General features: G+C 38.7%; 2 protein-coding genes across 4 annotated transcripts in view; both read left to right on the forward strand.

Annotated features, from left to right (window-relative positions):
- Positions 1–3,513: 3,513 nt before the first annotated feature.
- ciz1b (cdkn1a interacting zinc finger protein 1b) lies at positions 3,514–15,329 on the forward strand. Of its 3 annotated transcripts, none has more exons than XM_067574552.1 (14): positions 3,514–3,619; positions 5,111–5,190; positions 5,273–5,348; positions 5,432–5,586; positions 6,435–6,520; positions 6,906–6,970; positions 7,136–7,270; positions 7,746–7,840; positions 8,754–8,847; positions 10,449–10,553; positions 11,159–11,320; positions 12,281–12,335; positions 12,789–12,910; positions 13,454–15,329. In XM_067574552.1, exons 2-14 carry the CDS (start codon positions 5,162–5,164, stop codon positions 13,514–13,516), a joined length of 1,242 nt encoding a protein of 413 aa, XP_067430653.1. In that variant the 5' UTR covers positions 3,514–3,619; positions 5,111–5,161; the 3' UTR covers positions 13,517–15,329. The 3 variants fall into 3 exon arrangements, with proteins under 3 accessions (XP_067430653.1, XP_067430645.1, XP_067430636.1); XM_067574544.1 differs by having other exon boundaries at positions 5,435–5,586; positions 7,130–7,270; positions 13,454–15,328; XM_067574535.1 differs by having other exon boundaries at positions 3,515–3,619; positions 7,130–7,270; positions 13,454–15,328.
- A 551-nt stretch (positions 15,330–15,880) lies between these two features.
- Positions 15,881–18,222, forward strand: part of surf4l (surfeit 4, like) — a 7,954-nt gene continuing 5,612 nt past the window's right edge. The window contains exons 1-2 of the mRNA XM_067574564.1: positions 15,881–16,098; positions 17,754–17,940. Of these exons, the coding sequence (XP_067430665.1) occupies positions 16,051–16,098; positions 17,754–17,940 (235 nt within the window). The 5' untranslated portion in view covers positions 15,881–16,050. The remainder of the gene's footprint in view (positions 16,099–17,753; positions 17,941–18,222) is intronic.

An 18,222-nucleotide genomic window follows, 5' to 3' on the forward strand; every position in this document is an offset into this window, starting at 1 on the left:
CTCTACATCTCATCTCATCAACGCTTTGAACAAGTTTGCATTATTAATATCTAGTTGACATTGTGTGATGTGCTGCTGTGTTACTGTTTGTTATTGTGCTTTTATATGTTTTAACTGTAAGTGACTGCAGATGAAAATGAGCTATAAGATAAACTCTGGTGCATCAAATGTTAACATTTATGTTTAACATTGTACATGATCCCAATAAATACATAAATACATAAATACATAAATACTGCTGACAGTCAGCGTCTCCTGTAAGCACAAATCATTTATTACAGGATCTAATGATGTTGATCTACGTCCAACATGAGCTGAACCCGTAAACCAAGATAAACCACATACAGCATCAACCAATGTAATCAATTATTAATAAAAACCCAACACACCAACCAATGATCATGTTGGGGATCAAGGTCTAGAGACTCCACTGTCCATCCTGGATTTAAAGCTATAATCTGTAATTATTCCACATTAAAATGTCTAAAAACAACTAGACCTATGTTATATATGTTGTTGAGTTGTGTTCTTACATTCAAACCCAGAGAAATCTGTAATTTAATCAAAGTAACGGAGCGTTTCATTTGGTCGCCTGTCGATGGCGTCATACCTCCTCTACCAAAGAGTAAACACGCACCAGATGCATACGGGGGCGCTGTGTTTGTCCGCTACAATGGCGTCTACCAAAGAGTAACTTACACACATACAAGATAATACATCGGCGTTGTGGTTGTTCCACACAAACTGTTATAAATGGACTTTTATTCAGTTTTAAGACACATTTTCATGATAAATTTAGGTGGTTTTTAACTATATCTTTTAGCCGGAAGAAGGATTTTAGTCATTGGACGTCTGGATCTTAAGTTATCAGAGAAATAAACTGGACAAACGTTAGCAGCAGCTCGGCTAACAGCCCCTCCAGGAAGTCCGGTGGTCACCAAACATCGTCAGAGGAATATTGATTTTTTAGGTGAAACAGCTTTAATTAGTGTTTTTACCTGTAATCTCCGGGTCTGTTTGTTCTGGAGAGTTAAAACATCCTGAATGATGAACACTGGAGTAATCCTATCCCGCTGAAGCTGGTTATTTAACAACGAAGACAACAACTCCCATGATCCTTTGCTACTTCACACCGTCATCACACTCCGTCTGTTGTTATTGTTTTGATTGAAATTACATATTGTGTGTTTAAAAGGTGGACAGAAAAAGTTTTTATTGTTATCAACCAGTTGTTTGAAGGAAATGAGCGACTTGACGCTGCCGTCCAGAGACTCTACAGATATTTATGAATCCAGCATGTAAAACATCGTACAAACAAGGAAACGGTCAAAAGAACCACGACGAATGTGGAACAGTGTTCGATGAGTCTATTAGAGCAAAAATCATATCTCCTATTTATATGAACGGTTACGGAGTGATTTGATGAAGATGATTATCAAGGACCAGGTGTGGGAGGAGATCTGTTCTGGTTGCCATGACGGCGTCAACAGTCACTACTGGGAGGAATGGCAGTCTGCCTTCATGTCTGATTGTGGTTTTTCTTTTATTGTGTCAGATGAATTGATGTATTTTACAGACATGTTCTAGTTAGTGTCTATCAACGCAGCTCAATTAACATTAATATCTTCATGTATTTATTGTCTTGTGTATCTTGTATCATGAGTCTCTGTGTTGCATGTTTTAAGGATGTCCTGAATGATGTTTTTTATTAATATTATATGTTCTTCTTTCTTTATTTTATTAATTGTTCCATATGATTATAAATGACCTCAGTAACTTTGTTCTCATTTTCATATTCTGTAACATCTGTCCAGGTACTACAGGCACATTTACAGCGATGTTTATTAATGTGCACTGTCCCTGTTAAATAAACAAACAAATAAAAAATAAAAAAATAAAAAAATGACAGGGATGCCAGCAGAGCATCAGAGAGGAGGTCAGAAGAATCATGAACATGGATCCAGATCCTCATCAACACAAACCAACGATATATCTCATGATGAGAATAAACTGTATAAACACGATGTGATGAAACATGTGAGACACTTTACTACAAAGATGGACTCCAGTGAAGATAAACTCCTTAAAAACATCATGAACGGAGGTTTTTTTCTTGCTTGTAAACATCTGTAATATTTACATTTCTGGCAGTAAAATGGACAAAACTTAATGATCTAGAAAATAGAGAAAAAGGAAGTTATAGTTTAGATAAACAGACTCATTATCAACAGAGACATAAAGTTTATTATCAGTCAGTTGTTTGGTTCTGAATGTTTCTATAATGAACGATGCAGCAGCTCTGAACTGCAACACACACGTCTGTTTAATTATGACTGTGTGTGTGTGTGTGTGTGTGTGTGTGTGTGTGTGTGTGTGTGTGTCTGTTTAATTATGCTCAGTTGTTGTTGTTGTTGTTGTTGTGTTAAACAGGAAGCCTCGAGTCGTCCATTAACACACAAACACACTCAGAGAAGAAGAGAATCTGTTTCAAATGTAAACGTGCGACTGAAACGACGTTTTGAGAACAAAGAATTGAAATATTATGTAACAGCTAAATTCTTTATACGTAAATGTAAATAATGTAAAAGCTTCTGGAAGTACTTTTAAAATTTAAAGAAGTAAAAAATAATATTTTTGCTGCTTTTTTTTGTTTAAAACCTGTTTTTTTTTATACTTTATTATTTTATTTAATTTGTTTTATTTAATTATTTATTCACAAACATGTATTATTTTCATGTTTTGCACAGATGCAGATGATTTTATGCTGACGTTGAAATGTTTATTCATACATTAATAATACATTCAGGTCAATTCAATAACTTTATTGACACCAAACATAGAAAACATAACAGATAAAAAGCACAAACAAGTCAAAACAGTTCAGATGTAAATGAAAGAAATGAATGTAATGAGACGTCTTCTTCTCTGGATTTATATTTAAAAGCTGTTTTTATGGAGGTCACACAGATACGGCTCACTTTGACATTAAAAGAGTCGAACCGACTGATAAAAGTAAATGTAAAGACGCTTTAATAAAAGATCTATAAAACAATGTTGTCAGAGTTTTGTTAACCTGAAACTTGACCAGCTGGCTCAGATAAAATATCATATCACACTAATAATATATATTTTTTTTTTAAATGGCCAAAAAAATTACAAAATTCTCCAAACACAGTAGACACAACATGTACTGTAAAGCTATATGATGAGTTTATATGTAAATACTTATGTATACATGATGATCATTAACTTTTCTGTTTAAAGTGACTTTTCCAGCCTCATTATTTTTATTTGATGTAATTCTTTTTGATCTTGTTTTGAGTTTTTAGGAGCTTTATGAATCAGCTTTTCCTGCACAAACGTTTGTTTACTTTAAATTCATGTATATGTGGGTAAATGTCTGTTTTTTATATATGTGAATGTTTATTTGAAAATAGTATATATATTTTAAAATAAATAAACAGATAAATAAAATGAGGGGCTGCTGTTCCTCAGATGACCGCGGTTCTTCCTCCCGGCCAGCAGGGGGCGACAAGCGGCGAGTCAGTCCGTGTTTACATGTAGCAGAGTTAGCTTAGCTTTAGCTTAGCTTTAGCTTTAGCTTCTGCTGGAGGAGAAGGTGAGCAGACTTAAGCTGTATTTTAATTTAATTACATAACATTAATTACATATCATGTCCGCTAACAGCTCTGCTAAACAGCCAGGAGAGATAAAACGCTTAAATCAGGCTCTGTTAGTCTGGAGAAGACAGTTTATTCTCATAACGTTTGTCAGGTTATAGATCTCTATTGAAAACAAGCGAATTAAAAGTTTATTTGCTTGTCAAAACGGTTACATCTATTGTATTAAAATTATTAAGATATTTTACTAATCAGAGGATGTTAATATTAAATTCGGCATAGTTATCAAATAGCAAGTGTGTCTTGTTTTATATGCAGCTTCAAATTAGTTTGTTTTATTTCACCAAAGACAAAAGTAACCAACGAGGAAGTCGCTGTTAAAATTTAACAATATTTCAATGGAGTTCTTTATAAATGTAGCTGGTTGTTCTGAGAGTAGAAATCAGGTTTTTAAGATAAATTTATATGTGGTTGTTCATAAACTAGTGGTGGAAGAAGTACTCAGATACTTTACTGCAGTAAAAGTACCAATACATCAAAGTAAAAATACTCCATTACAAGGAAAAGTCCTGCAAGAAAAATCCTACTGTAGTAAAAGTACATAAGTATTATGAGCTTGATGTAGTTAAAGTATTGCAGTAAAAGTACATAAGTATTATGAGCTTGATGTAGTTAAAGTATTGCAGTAAAAGTACATAAGTATTATGAGCTTGATGTAGTTAAAGTATTGCAGTAAAAGTAGTGGTTTGGTCCCTCTGACTGATATATTATTATATATGACATCATTAGATTATTAATAGTGAAGCATCAGTGTTAGAGCAGCATGTTACTGTTGTAGCTGCTGGAGGTGGAGCTAGTTTACACTACTTTATATACAGTTAGCTAGTTTAGTCCAGTGGTTCCCAACCTAGGGGTCGGGCCCCTCCAAAGGGTCAGCAGATAAATCTGAGGGGTGGTGAGATGATTAATGGGAGAGGGAAGAAGAAAAAACAAAGTTCTTTTTCTCTAATCTTTGATTTTTGCTGAAATATTGGATCATTTGAACATTTATTGAAATGAAAGCATGTGAGAAGTTTAGAGGGAAAAATCACTATTTGGTGGAGCTGTTAACAACTCATAGACATGTGAAATGTGACCCCGACTACACACTGCTTTTTGTAAGACGTCAAAAGACAAAAAAGTTGGAAACCACTGGTTTCATCTTTAACAATGTGTTGTATTTTAAAAGCTTGTTATATTATCCATTGTGTCAAATCTTCATCTGAAAAGTAACTAAAGCTGTCAAATAAATGTAGTGGAGTAGAAAGTACAATATTTCCCTCTGAAATGTAGAAAGTAGCATCACATGGAAATACTCAAGTAAAGTACAAGTACCTCTAAAATGTACTTAAATACAGTACTTGATACTCATTTATCACTTTCACTAGAACTTTTAAAGGGTTTCTGATGTAGTTTTTTCTTTTAATGAGAACTTTTCTCCATGACTACAGATTAGAGTGTTGGTGCAGGAAGGTCAAAGGTCAGCTGGTGCAGCCTTCATCATGGTGAAGCAGCAGCTGAGGACAGACAGGTAAGAACTGGTTTTTACAGCTGGTTACTGGTTTCTACTGTTGATTCACCAGCAGGAGGTTGTTGATGTCGCGTCTCTCCAGGTGTTTTCTACCTGCAGCTGCGCGGGTTCGATTCCCCGTCGGTCGTGTGCAGCGGCGGTCGCCTCTGACTCACCAGGTGGGTGAAAAAAACAAACTTTGTGCTGCTCGTCTGCCGTCGTGGATCCGTTTAACTGTTTGTTTGTTTGTTTTTTCCTTCAGCAGGTTTCAGGCAGGAAGTGGGCGGGGTCAGGGACAGGCTGCAGCTCCTCCACCACAGAAGAAGACAGAGGTGACGATGGGCGGAGCCAGCGTGGAGACCTGGGGTCGGACGGAGGTTCAGGAGAGGCGGAGTCAAAGAGGGCGAGAGTGGATGGGTCAGTCAGTCTGACCTTTGACCTTTGAGTTGTCATGTCGTTAACTGTGACGTTTATTTAACAGGTCCTTTAATTTTATATAATTTTAAACAGGCTCATCTCAGACTGAAACATTCATCACATGTTCCTACAATAAGAGTTGATTGTTGTTGTAGATGTTTGTGTCGGTGGGAGCGAAGCAGCCGACTGGGATCGTTCTCCTTCAGACGTCTGATAACTGAGTTTAGATCGTTATTTATTGGCTCAGTTAACGAGCCGATAGATTAGATTTATTCTCGACAGAGATGTTGGAGTTGAACCAGGATGTGATGATGATGATGATGATGATGATGTAATTTTCAGGTTTTTCATTTTACAGAGATTGAGACGCAGTTTGGTACAAATTATGAGAAAAAACAGGAACAACTGGTTTAACTGGTTTAATTGATAAGTGCTGACTGGTTATATCTGAGTTCATACGTCGTTGACTCTTAACAGTTACTTTAACAGATAATAATCAGTTCTCAGTGTGTAGTTATTATTAGAATATTAGGAAGTTTCTTTAAAACTCTGTAATAAGATGATTTCCTTTCTTCTACTAAATGACATAAACCTTCACAGAAAGTTAATATGCTGATATATTGTTTGAAACTGAATATTTTCCATCAGTTATTAAGACGCTACGTATGAACCTAAATATAATGAGTCCTATAAATTAAGACTTCCTGGAGATGAATATAACATGAAGGAACCTGTGTTCATTCTGTTCTGATTCGTTTAGAAACGTTAACGGTCGTCCGTGTGTTTGTTGTTACCGTGGAGACAGACGAGCGAGGTGTGTGATTGTTTGCTGAATCTGTTTCTATCAGAGCTGAAGAAGCTGCGACTCCGACCAATAGAGAGAAGCTCCCGGCGTCATGTGGTCAACCAGGAAGTGAGAGCAGTTCCACAGCAGGTGTGTGTGTGTGTGTGTGTGTGTGTGTGTGTGTGTGTGTGTGTGTGTGTGTGTGTGATCAGTTTATCTGACGGATTAGTTTTAGATCCGCAGAGATTAGTCAATGAGTCAATCAACAGATAATTAATCACCAAATATTGTGATAATCTATTAATTGTTTTGAGTCTTTTTTTTTAAGAAAAAAAGTGCAAATTCTCTGATTTCAGCTTCTTAAATGTGAATATTTTCTGGTTTCATTCGTCTCTGTGACAGTAAACTGAAGATCTTTGATTTGTGAACAAAACCTCCTAATTGGATTATAGCTTGTGTTGATGATGATGATGATGATGATGATGATGATGATGCGGGTGTGTGTGTGTGTGTGTGTGTGTGTGTGTGTTGTAAGATGGCGTCCCTCCTCCTGACCAGCAGGGGGCAGCAGAGCTCAGTGAGGACAGCAGAGCAGCTGAGGTGAGATCATCTACTGACCAACAAAACATCACATTTTAACTCAGTTTATGACTGCGATGTTAATGTGTGTGTGTGTGTGTGTGTGTGTGTGTGTGTGTGTGTCTGTGTCTGTGTCTGTGTGTGTGTGTGTGTGTGTCTGTGTGTGTGTGTGTGTGTCAGCTGCAGAGCGTGGGGTCACTGAAGGTCACCATCCAGCAGAGCAGCGAGAGCCGAGAGTTTGGACCGACAGACAGGACGGCAGACAGACAGACGGGTGGGCTCCACTGTCACGTCTGTAACCTCACCTGTCGCTCTCTGCAGGTGAGAAACATCCAGAAACTCATCCTGAATATATAATAACTGAACTCATGTTAACTACGAGGAAATGATCTGGTCTGTAGAGACCCCCCGGGAGGGGGGGGGGGCTCTGGCTTCTGTTTCTTTCTTCTTTGACATTAATTTGATGAAACACATCAGATCAGCTTATGGGGTTTTATTTTGTAAGTTTTTATTTTGCAGTGGAAGGACTTGTCTGTAGCTTTTATTTTGAAGGGGAGCTTGAGATAGCAGGAGGAAGAGGTGGAGTCACATGACCTTTCAACCTGCTGGTGTGAAATGTCCAAACTGTACAGATGTTATTAACAGCTGCATCATGATCCAGATCACATGATGATACCAGGCGGAGACGGTCCTCACAGGTGTGGAGGTTTAAGTGTGTGTGTGTGTGTGTGTGTGTGTGTGTGTGTGTGTGTGTGTGTGTGTGTGTGTGTGTGTGTGTGTGTGTGTGTGTCTTCAGGTATTTCAGGAACACATGTCGGGATCAGAACACCTGAGGAAACTGAAAGAGATCACACACTCCATCAGCCTGAACACACACACACTGCAGAGCAGGTAAGAACACACACACACACATACACACACACACACAGACACACACACACACAGACACACACACACACACACACACACACACACACACATATAAACACACACACACACATACACACACACACACACACACACACATATAAACACACACAGACACACACACAGACACACACACACACACACACACACACACATATAAACACACACACACACTGCAGAGCAGGTAAGAACACACACACACACATACACACACACACACACATATAAACACACACAGACACACACACACACAGACACACACACACACACACACACACACACACACATATAAACACACACACACACATACACACACACACACACATATAAACACACACAGACACACACACACACAGACACACACACACACACACACACACACACACATATAAACACACACACACATATAAACACACACACACACATACACACACACACACACATATAAACACACACACATATAAACACATACACACATATAAACACACACACACATATAAACACATACACACATACACACACACACACACATATAAACACACACACACACACACACATATTTTATTTTATTCCATTTCTGCTGAGTCTGTTCTGCTAGATTCCATTAAATTCTACAGACTGGTCCTTTAATGTGATGTTCAGACATGGAAAGCAGCACTTTATTATGAACCAGGTGTCATTATTATTAGACCCTCAAGAAAATACTCATCATTTCAATTTGTTAAAATGTCATAAATTAGACTTTTTATCTGATAATTGTCTCTTTGCTTGACATTATAAATGTGATGTGTGATGGTTAACTTCTTCCTGCAACATGTTTCTACTTTAAAGACGAGGCCGATCTCTTCATCCTGACTGTCGTCTGTTTGTCCTGCAGGGGGCGTCGGCCTGACGCGCAGCGCTGGTGCGACACCTGTCAGACTCACTTCAGCAGTGATGTCATCATCCATCGACGGACTGAACAACACAAGGTGGAAACACGTAGATACTGAAAACACTGTAGATACTGTAGACACTGGAGACGCTGTAGACACTGGAGATACTGTAGACACTGGAGATACTGTAGACACTGTAGACACTGTAGACACTGGAGACACTGTAGACACTGGAGATACTGTAGATACTGTAGATGCTGTAGACACTGGAGACACTGGAGACGCTGTAGACACTGGAGACGCTGTAGACACTGGAGATACTGGAGACGCTGTAGACACTGGAGACGCTGTAGACACTGGAGACGCTGTAGACACTGGAGATACTGTAGATACTGTAGATACTGGAGACACTGTAGACACTGTAGACACTGGAGACACTGTAGACACTGGAGATACTGTAGATACTGTAGATACTGGAGACACTGAAAACACTGTAGATACTGGAGACACTGGAGACGCTGTAGATGCTGTAGACACTGGAGACACTGTAGATACTGTAGACACTGGAGATACTGGAGACGCTGTAGACACTGTAGACACTGGAGACACTGGAGACACTGTAGACACTGGAGACACTGGAGACACTGGAGATACTGGAGACACTGTAGATACTGAAAACACTGGAGATACTGGAGATACTGGAGACACTGTAGATACTGAAAACACTGTAGATACTGTAGACACTGGAGATACTGGAGATACTGGAGACACTGTAGATACTGGAGACACTGTAGATACTGTAGACACTGGAGATACTGGAGATACTGGAGACACTGGAGACGCTGGAGACACTGGAGATACTGTAGACACTGTAGACACTGTAGATACTGTAGACACTGGAGATACTGGAGACGCTGTAGACACTGGAGATACTGGAGACGCTGTAGATACTGTAGATACTGGAGATACTGGAGATACTGGAGATACTGTAGACACTGTAGATACTGTAGACACTGGAGACACTGTAGATACTGTAGACACTGGAGATACTGGAGATACTGGAGACACTGTAGATACTGGAGACGCTGTAGATACTGTAGATACTGTAGACACCGGAGATACTGTAGATACTGGAGACACTGAAAACACTGTAGATACTGGAGACACTGGAGATACTGGAGACACTGTAGACACTGTAGACACTGGAGACACTGTAGATACTGTAGATACTGGAGACACTGGAGATACTGGAGACACTGTAGACACTGTAGACACTGGAGACACTGTAGATACTGTAGATACTGTAGACACTGGAGACACTGTAGATACTGGAGATACTGGAGACACTGTAGACACTGTAGACACTGGAGACACTGTAGATACTGTAGATACTGTAGACACTGGAGATACTGGAGACACTGGAGATACTGGAGACGCTGTAGATACTGTAGATACTGTAGATACTGTAGACACTGTAGACACTGGAGATACTGGAGACACTGTAGACACTGTAGACACTGTAGATACTGTAGACACTGGAGATACTGGAGACACTGTAGACACTGTAGATACTGGAGATACTGTAGATACTGTAGAAACTGGAGACACTGGAGATACTGTAGATACCACATTTGGACTGAAACAGCAGATTAATTCAGTTTTATTCCTTTTCTGTGTGTTTGTTTGTGTGTCTCCAGATGTGTAAGCAGATGTCTCGTCCTTTCTGTCCGGTGTGTAAACGTCACTTCAGGACTCCCAGGAAGTTCGTGGAGCACATGAAGTCTTCAGAACATAAGCAGCAGGTCAGCAGGAGACAGTCGAGACTAAAATATGCCTCAAATGTTCCTACTGATACTGACAAAATATCTTTGTTTTAACACGGAAACTTTCTCGTTTTAATGGAAGAAAGTTTCTCATTATAACGAGAAAACATCTTTATAATTATATACATATTCCATTATGTTATAATGGAAAAAAAATTCTAGCTATAACTAGAAAATGTATCTCATATTACAAGATACTTTTCTAGTTATAACAGAAGTTATAATTAGAAAACATCTTTGTTATAATGAGAAAACAACCAAATTTTAACAAGAAGTTATGACAAAACATCTGTTTTTATGTTAAAACTTTTTCGTTTTAACAAAACTTTTGCAGTAAAATATGACGCTGTCTTGTTACAACGAGACACTGAACAGATATTATTTTGTCAGCATCAGGCTTCCGTATCGAACGAGCAGGTTTCACATGTTGATACGATCAAAACGACCAAAACATTTGTGTAACCGTTAAGTCGCTTTACTGAAAGCAGCCATGTTTTCACGTCTCTGTAACGTCTGTAATGACTGAACCAGAACAAACCTGAGAGCGGAGGGGTGCGTTTGATTCACTGTCTGTCTCCTCCCAGGTGCACCTGGAGGAGGCGCAGGAGGAGGAGCTGATCACTGTGGACGCTGTCGGCTGCTTCCAGGAAGAGGAGGAGGAGGAGGAGGAAGAGGAGGAGGAAATAGAAATAGGCGATGATGAAGAGGAAGATGTAGGAGAGGAAGCAGAGCAGAAAATGTCAGAGGTACAGACAGACTGTGTGTTATGGAAGCTCATGTCTGCCAGTGAAAGAAAAAAAAGAATAAAAAAAAACTAAATTAATTTTAAAAATTACAAGAAAAAAGTCTAAGTTATGAAAAAAAAATTATTACGACATAAAAATAATAATAATAATTATAATAAATAATGAGAAAAAAGTGAAAATTAAGGAAAGTCAAAATTATGAAAAAAAATAATGAGAAAAAAATGAAAATTTTGAATTTTGGAAGTTCGTCTGTGCCAGTAAAAAAAAACAAAAAGGAAAGAAAGACATAATAAAAATGTTGACTTTTTCATCATTTTTACTTTTTTTCATAATCTTGATTTTTTTTTTAGATAATTTTCACTTCACTTCAATTTTAATTTTTTTTTTCATATTTTCAAAGTTTTCTTACAATTTGTATTTTTTTCTCATAATTTAGATTTTTTTTCTCATAATCTAGATTTTTTTCATATTTTTTCCTTTTTATGTCATAATTTTGAATTTTTCGTAGTTTTCACTTTTATCATAATTTTCACTTTTTATCTCATGATTCAGATTTTTTTTCTCATAATCTTGACTTTTCCATGTTAGTCTTCATCTTATAATTTAATTTTTACCTCAATTTTTACTTTTTGTCTCATAATCTTGACTTTTTTCATGATTTTCACTTTTTAATTTCTGAGTGAAAATTTGTGAAAACTATGAGAAAATTTGGAAAATATGAAAAAAATCTAAATTGAGAGGAAAACCTGAAAATTATGAAAAATGATTATTATTGTAAAAGTCAAGATTATGAGTTAAAAAAAGTAAAATCATGAAAACATTTTTATAAAGACTTTTGTTCCTTTTGTTTTGTTTTACTGGCAGAGTCGAGCTTCCATACAGCTGCTTTAAAAACACGTCAACAACCCGACTGAAAATGATGTTTTATAAACAGATTGTTGTTGTTGTTGTGTGTCGCAGGCGGCCGACAAACAGGAAACACGCGGCGAGGAATACGACCCCGGCACCATATATGGTACGTTCCTGTGGTTGCCGTGGTAACAGTGACTGATGGCGCTGCATCGCCTCCGTGTGGACGTCTGCTGTCTGATCTCAACATCTGTTTTATTTTATCATTAGGAAGGTCTAAAACTGACTCCTGACTTCATTATTATTCTTATGGAAGTTTAAAAAATCCTATAAATTAATAAAATGAAACTGATGATAAAACGTGAAAGAGAAAATATTAAAATGATGAGTGTGTCCATGCACCAGTTTTTATTTGCATTTTCAAACCTCTGTGTGGAGCGATGATGAGGAGGCTGTAGCCTTCCTCACATCAACACATGAAACTAACAGACGTCATGTTTCCATCATGTTTTCCATCGTTTGAGCTTCGACTGTTTTAATGACGTCGTCTCTTCTTCTTCTGCAGCAGATGTTTCATTTTAAATGTTTGGATGAAACTTGTGTCTCTTCGTCTCTATAGGAAGTAGTTTTGTGGTTCCTGTTTCTGGCTTCCTGTGTCGACTCTGCAACAAGTTCTTCCACAGAGAGACGACAGCACGACACACACACTGCAGGACACACACACACTACCTCAACCTGCAGGTAACACACACACACACACACACACACACACACACACACACTACCTCAACCTGCAGGTAACACACACACACACACACACACACACACACACACACACACACACACTACCTCAACCTGCAGGTAACACACACACACACACACACACACACACACACACACACTACCTCAACCTGCAGGTAACACACACACACACACACACACACACACACACACACACACACACACACACACACACACACACACACACACACTACCTCAACCTGCAGGTAACACACACACACACACACACACACACACACACACACACACACACATACACACACACACACACACACACACTACCTCAACCTGCAGGTAACACACACACACACATACACACACACACACACACACACACTACCTCAACCTGCAGGTAACACACACACACACACACACACTACCTCAACCTGCAGGTAACACACACACACACACACACACACACACACACACACACACACACACACACGCAGGTAAAACAGCTGATTGTGTGTGTTGTTGTTTCAGAGTGTGGGACAGCAGATGAGACAGTCTGACAGTGACGTGGCGGAGAGGAGCGAGGACACTTGACCTGCTCTGTATCCCACAATGCACCTGTGTGTCCAGGTGATGGACAGCTGATGACGTCATCCTGATGTTTCTGAAGCACAAAATACAGTTTTTATAGTTAAACTGATCAGAGACTGGCAGCAGTAAACAGGTGTGTGTGTGTGTGCGTGTGTGTGTGTGTGTGTGTGCGTGCGTGTGCGTGTGTGTGTTGTGATTGGATGATATCTGGATGATGTTTCTAAAGGTCAGCTGTGTGTCACTGACCTCTGGTGGCGTTCAGAGGAACTGCAGTCGTCTCCTGGTCGTTCAGATGTTTCACTCAGTTCTGGACGTTTCAGTCCAGATTTTGACTTCAATGATTATTTTCATTTTTGATTGTTTTGTCGATTATTTCCTCAATTAATTGATTAGTTGTTTGGTCCATAAAATGTCAGAAAATGGTCAAATGTGGATCAATGTTTCCTAAAGACGACGTTATCAAACGTCTTGTTTTATCCAGATCTTCAGTTTACTGTCACAGAGACTAAATATTCACACTGAAGAAGCAGAATCAGAGAATTTGGACATTTTGTTCTTAAAAAATGTCTCAAAATGATTCATCAATCATCAGAACAGTCGGTGATTCTAGTCGAGATCATTTTGTCACAAGAAGAAACTTTATGCTTTTTACAGAACAACCAGTTTAATGTCAGAAAGACATCAGACGAGACTCTGAACCAGCTGATCGTTCTGATCACATATTTCTATGTTTGTCCTTTAAAATATTTTTAAACTGTCTAAAGTCATAAACTGTGCTGCACACGTTGGATTGGATGTATTATTGGATGTATTATTGGATGTATTATTGGATGTATTATTGGATGTATTTGTTTTCTATAAAGTGTGCTGTAATACTTCCAGATGTGTTTGGATCCTTTCAGGCAGTAATTAGTTTTTTATGTAACACTTTACTGTCAGTTTTCCTGTTTATTATTAATAATCAGCCTATAAAGAGTTAATAAATGTACATTATAATGTATTTATAAGCAGATATTTGTTTATTAATGTCAACAACTGAAACTCTTCCTGTGGTGGAAGAAATATTCAGATCCATCACTGAAGTAAAAGTATAAATATCACAAATACCACAAATACCACAAATACCACAAATACCACAAATACCACAGTCTGAAAACGTATATTATTATATTAAATATATGATCTGTTTTGATCACTAATGAATGCTGTACATGGACGAGTGTTTTAATGTTGTAGTTTGTCAATATGGAGCCAATTTGAGATCATTTATAAACTTTGTGTAGTAACAGTACTGCAATATATACGTACTGTATATATATAGTACAGCTTTACACACACACACACACACACACACATATATATATATGTGTGTGTGTGTGTGTGTGTGGAACAGATCATTTGAACATACAATGATCACATGATTTTATAAGTAACTGAGCGGGAAATAAATGTGAAGAAGAAAGTTTTAATTTGCATAAAGTAGAAATAATCAAGTAGAGCAGCAACAATAAACTATTGATTAGTTTCCATCATTATTTTAATCATCGATTCATCGTTTTGAGTCCAAATTCTCTGATTCAGCTTCTTAAATGTGAATATTTTCTGGTTTCGTTTGTCTTTATGACAAACTGAAGATAAAACAACAAACATTTGATGACGTCGTCTTTAGGAAACATTGATCAACATTTTCTGACACTAAAGACAAAACTAATCGATTAATCACTAATGATAATCAATGATGCTGCTGTATAAACCGATAATAGAGTGAAACACATCTGTAATAATATAAAAGTTGTTGTACATTAATAAACATATCTGCCTATAACGAGGTTATACTGTGTTATTAACTTTAAACAAGAAACGTCCTGAAAGCTGCAGACTTTCACTTTCACTAATAACTTATCAGAGAGTGATAACGTTGAACCCTTTATTACTGATTCAGGATCAATAAAGTTCTGTCAGTTTGCAGCTTTATAATTACTGTTGTTAAAATATTTAATTGGTTCTTTACACAAGTTTCACTTTATTCTACTGAAACATTTAATTTGCCTTTTTGTCTTGTAGCTTCAATCTAAAGAAGATTTAGTAATAAGTTCTTGAGTGTTATAAATAGTAAATAATAGCAGTTGGTAATTATTATGTATCATTAATTAAGGGTTAAATATGAATTTATAGTAAATTATCTTTTACACACAATATAATAACTCTGATTTCTGACTCTCGTCACTGTTTAAATAATAAAACACGTATAATAAGACAATAATTACAATGTTAAACTAGATTTAGACTCTTTAATAAACACATCTGTGTGTATTTACTGCAGACACACACTCAGTCCACGTGGCATGTGTTTCCCGGCCGCGTCCACAGGGGGCGCGCTCCCGCTCGGCGCAGAGGATTGTGGGTCGGAGAGGAGGCTGCAGCAGCGGCGGAGCATCAGTGACAGCGGGCCGGACCCGGGACTCTTTACACCGGACTTTCCACCACCTGAGCAGGGAACCGTTTCTCCTGCACGGAAGTGAACAGCGGCGGCAGAGATGGGACACGGAGACCTGATGAGCCAAGCGGAGGACGTCGCGGACCAGGTGAGCTGCTCTCCCCGGGAAACACACACCCTGAGCCGGCCACGGACAGGCTGCGACTCCGGCAGACACTCAGCTGTTTTCCCGGAGGTTTTCCGCTGCGTTTTAAATCAGCTGGTTTCAAGCAGCTTTTTTTTTTTACACTTTACATACTTCTCGTAAATCAGTGTTTAATTCGGCTTCCAGATGTTTCACCCAAACACCACTTTGCTCCAGTAAAGATAAACTTTTCTTAACTTTTAGGCAAAGCCGCAGACTTCTTCATACAGTGTCGGTTTGGTTGATGTAACAGGAAAACTCGTTGTGCAATTAAAAAAGTTTACTGTAATAGTTCCGTGACAGTTTGTAGTGAGTTTCAGCTGCGAGCCGAAGTGAAGGGCGGCTCCTAATAAACGCTTTAGGCCTTCAGTCATTCGCTCTCAGCTGAGATCTTTGGCCGAGAAACACAAAAACCCTTAAAATGACTAATATCTGAACGGAGTCTGGTGCAGCGTCATCCGCCTGGTGGAAAACGGAAACGTTCCGTTTCTACTTGATTTAGAGATAAAAGTAAAGAAGAAGAAAAACTTGGCGTCGTGTTTGATTCACTGTTCGCCGCTAAAACATCTGTAGTAAAGGAGGAGAGCTGAGAGTAACATCTGGATTTGTAAATAGTGAAACAAGACACGGTCAGTTACACGTATGCCGAAAGGAGGAGGAGGAGGGGGGTCTTCATCATGTTCAGCGGCTCCACGGTCATCTGTTCCCCGCTGAGAGTCTCTGCTGACCGGCGAGGAAACGTCAAACTCACAGATCTCTGAAGGAAGTCTGGAGCGACGACTGTAAAAGCACACAGAGAGAATGATAGAAAAACACAAGTGTCACAGATAATATATTATTATTATTATTATTATTATTATTATTATTATTACAGTGTTTAAAGCAGTTTTCGCTTTAATGCTTTAATGTTTCTGAACATCATCAAGTTCAGTTTGAAACTTGTTTCATTGCAGCAGAAACAAAGTTTTCCTGTTTGCACACAGGAAGAAGTTTGTACAGGAAGTTAATGTTTTCATACACAGTCTGATGATGATGATGATGATGATGATGATGCTTATCAGCCTCCAGTCATCATTAGAGGTGAGATTTAAATAACTGTCAGCTGACTGAGGTACCAGGTGATTATGATGAAGGTCTTTGCAGGCAGAGTTAATGCAACAGACTGGATCTTCAGCTGGTTTGTGTGTGAAGTGGCGTCCTGCCAGCTGACTGACGTCACGCAGGCGACGTCGTGCATCTCTGGGAAAGTCCAACAACTCACCTGCAGTTACCGCTCATCACTACAGGTGGCGCCAAAGAGACGGAAACGCAGATGTCAGAGGTTGTTACTTTAAAGAAGGACGTGAAGGATTCCTGAACGACGCCTCTGCTGTCAGTGAACCAGTGATGCTCGTTAACTGCCAGTTAAATGAATTAATTATCAGCTGCGTGTTAATAACAGACATGTTTCTGTCTGCAGCAGCTGTTCAGGTGCTCGTGTTTCATCTGCGACTCAGCTGTGTGATATCTGACATTTATCTGATAAATGATGATGTCAGACGTGTGTTTACAACATAAATAAAACCAGCCACAAAGATCAATAATCAATGTCCGTCATTGATCTCCTCGTCCTCCTGCAGTTCCTGCGGGTCACCAAACACTACCTCCCCCACGTGGCCCGACTCTGTCTGGTCAGCACCTTCCTGGAGGACGGCGTCCGCATGTGGTTTCAGTGGGCGGAGCAAAGCGAGTACATCGAATCCACCTGGAGCTGCGGACGCTTCCTCGCCAACGTCTTCGTCCTGCTCAACCTGCTGGGACAGCTGGGTAAGAACACACAGGAAGTACTACAGTAACAGTACACAAGTAGTAAAGCTCGATGTAGTTCAAGTACTGCAGTAAAAGTACACAAGTATTAAAGCTCGATGTAGTTAAAGTACTGCAGTAAAAGTACATAAGTATTATGAGTTGATGTAGTTAAAGTATTGCAGTAAAAGTACATAAGTATTATGAGTTGATGTAGTTAAAGTATTGCAGTAAAAGTACATAAGTATTATGAGTTGATGTAGTTAAAGTATTGCAGTAAAAGTACATAAGTATTATGAGTTG

Source organism: Thunnus thynnus, chromosome 2, assembly GCF_963924715.1.
Source record: "Thunnus thynnus chromosome 2, fThuThy2.1, whole genome shotgun sequence".
NCBI lineage: Eukaryota > Metazoa > Chordata > Actinopteri > Scombriformes > Scombridae > Thunnus > Thunnus thynnus.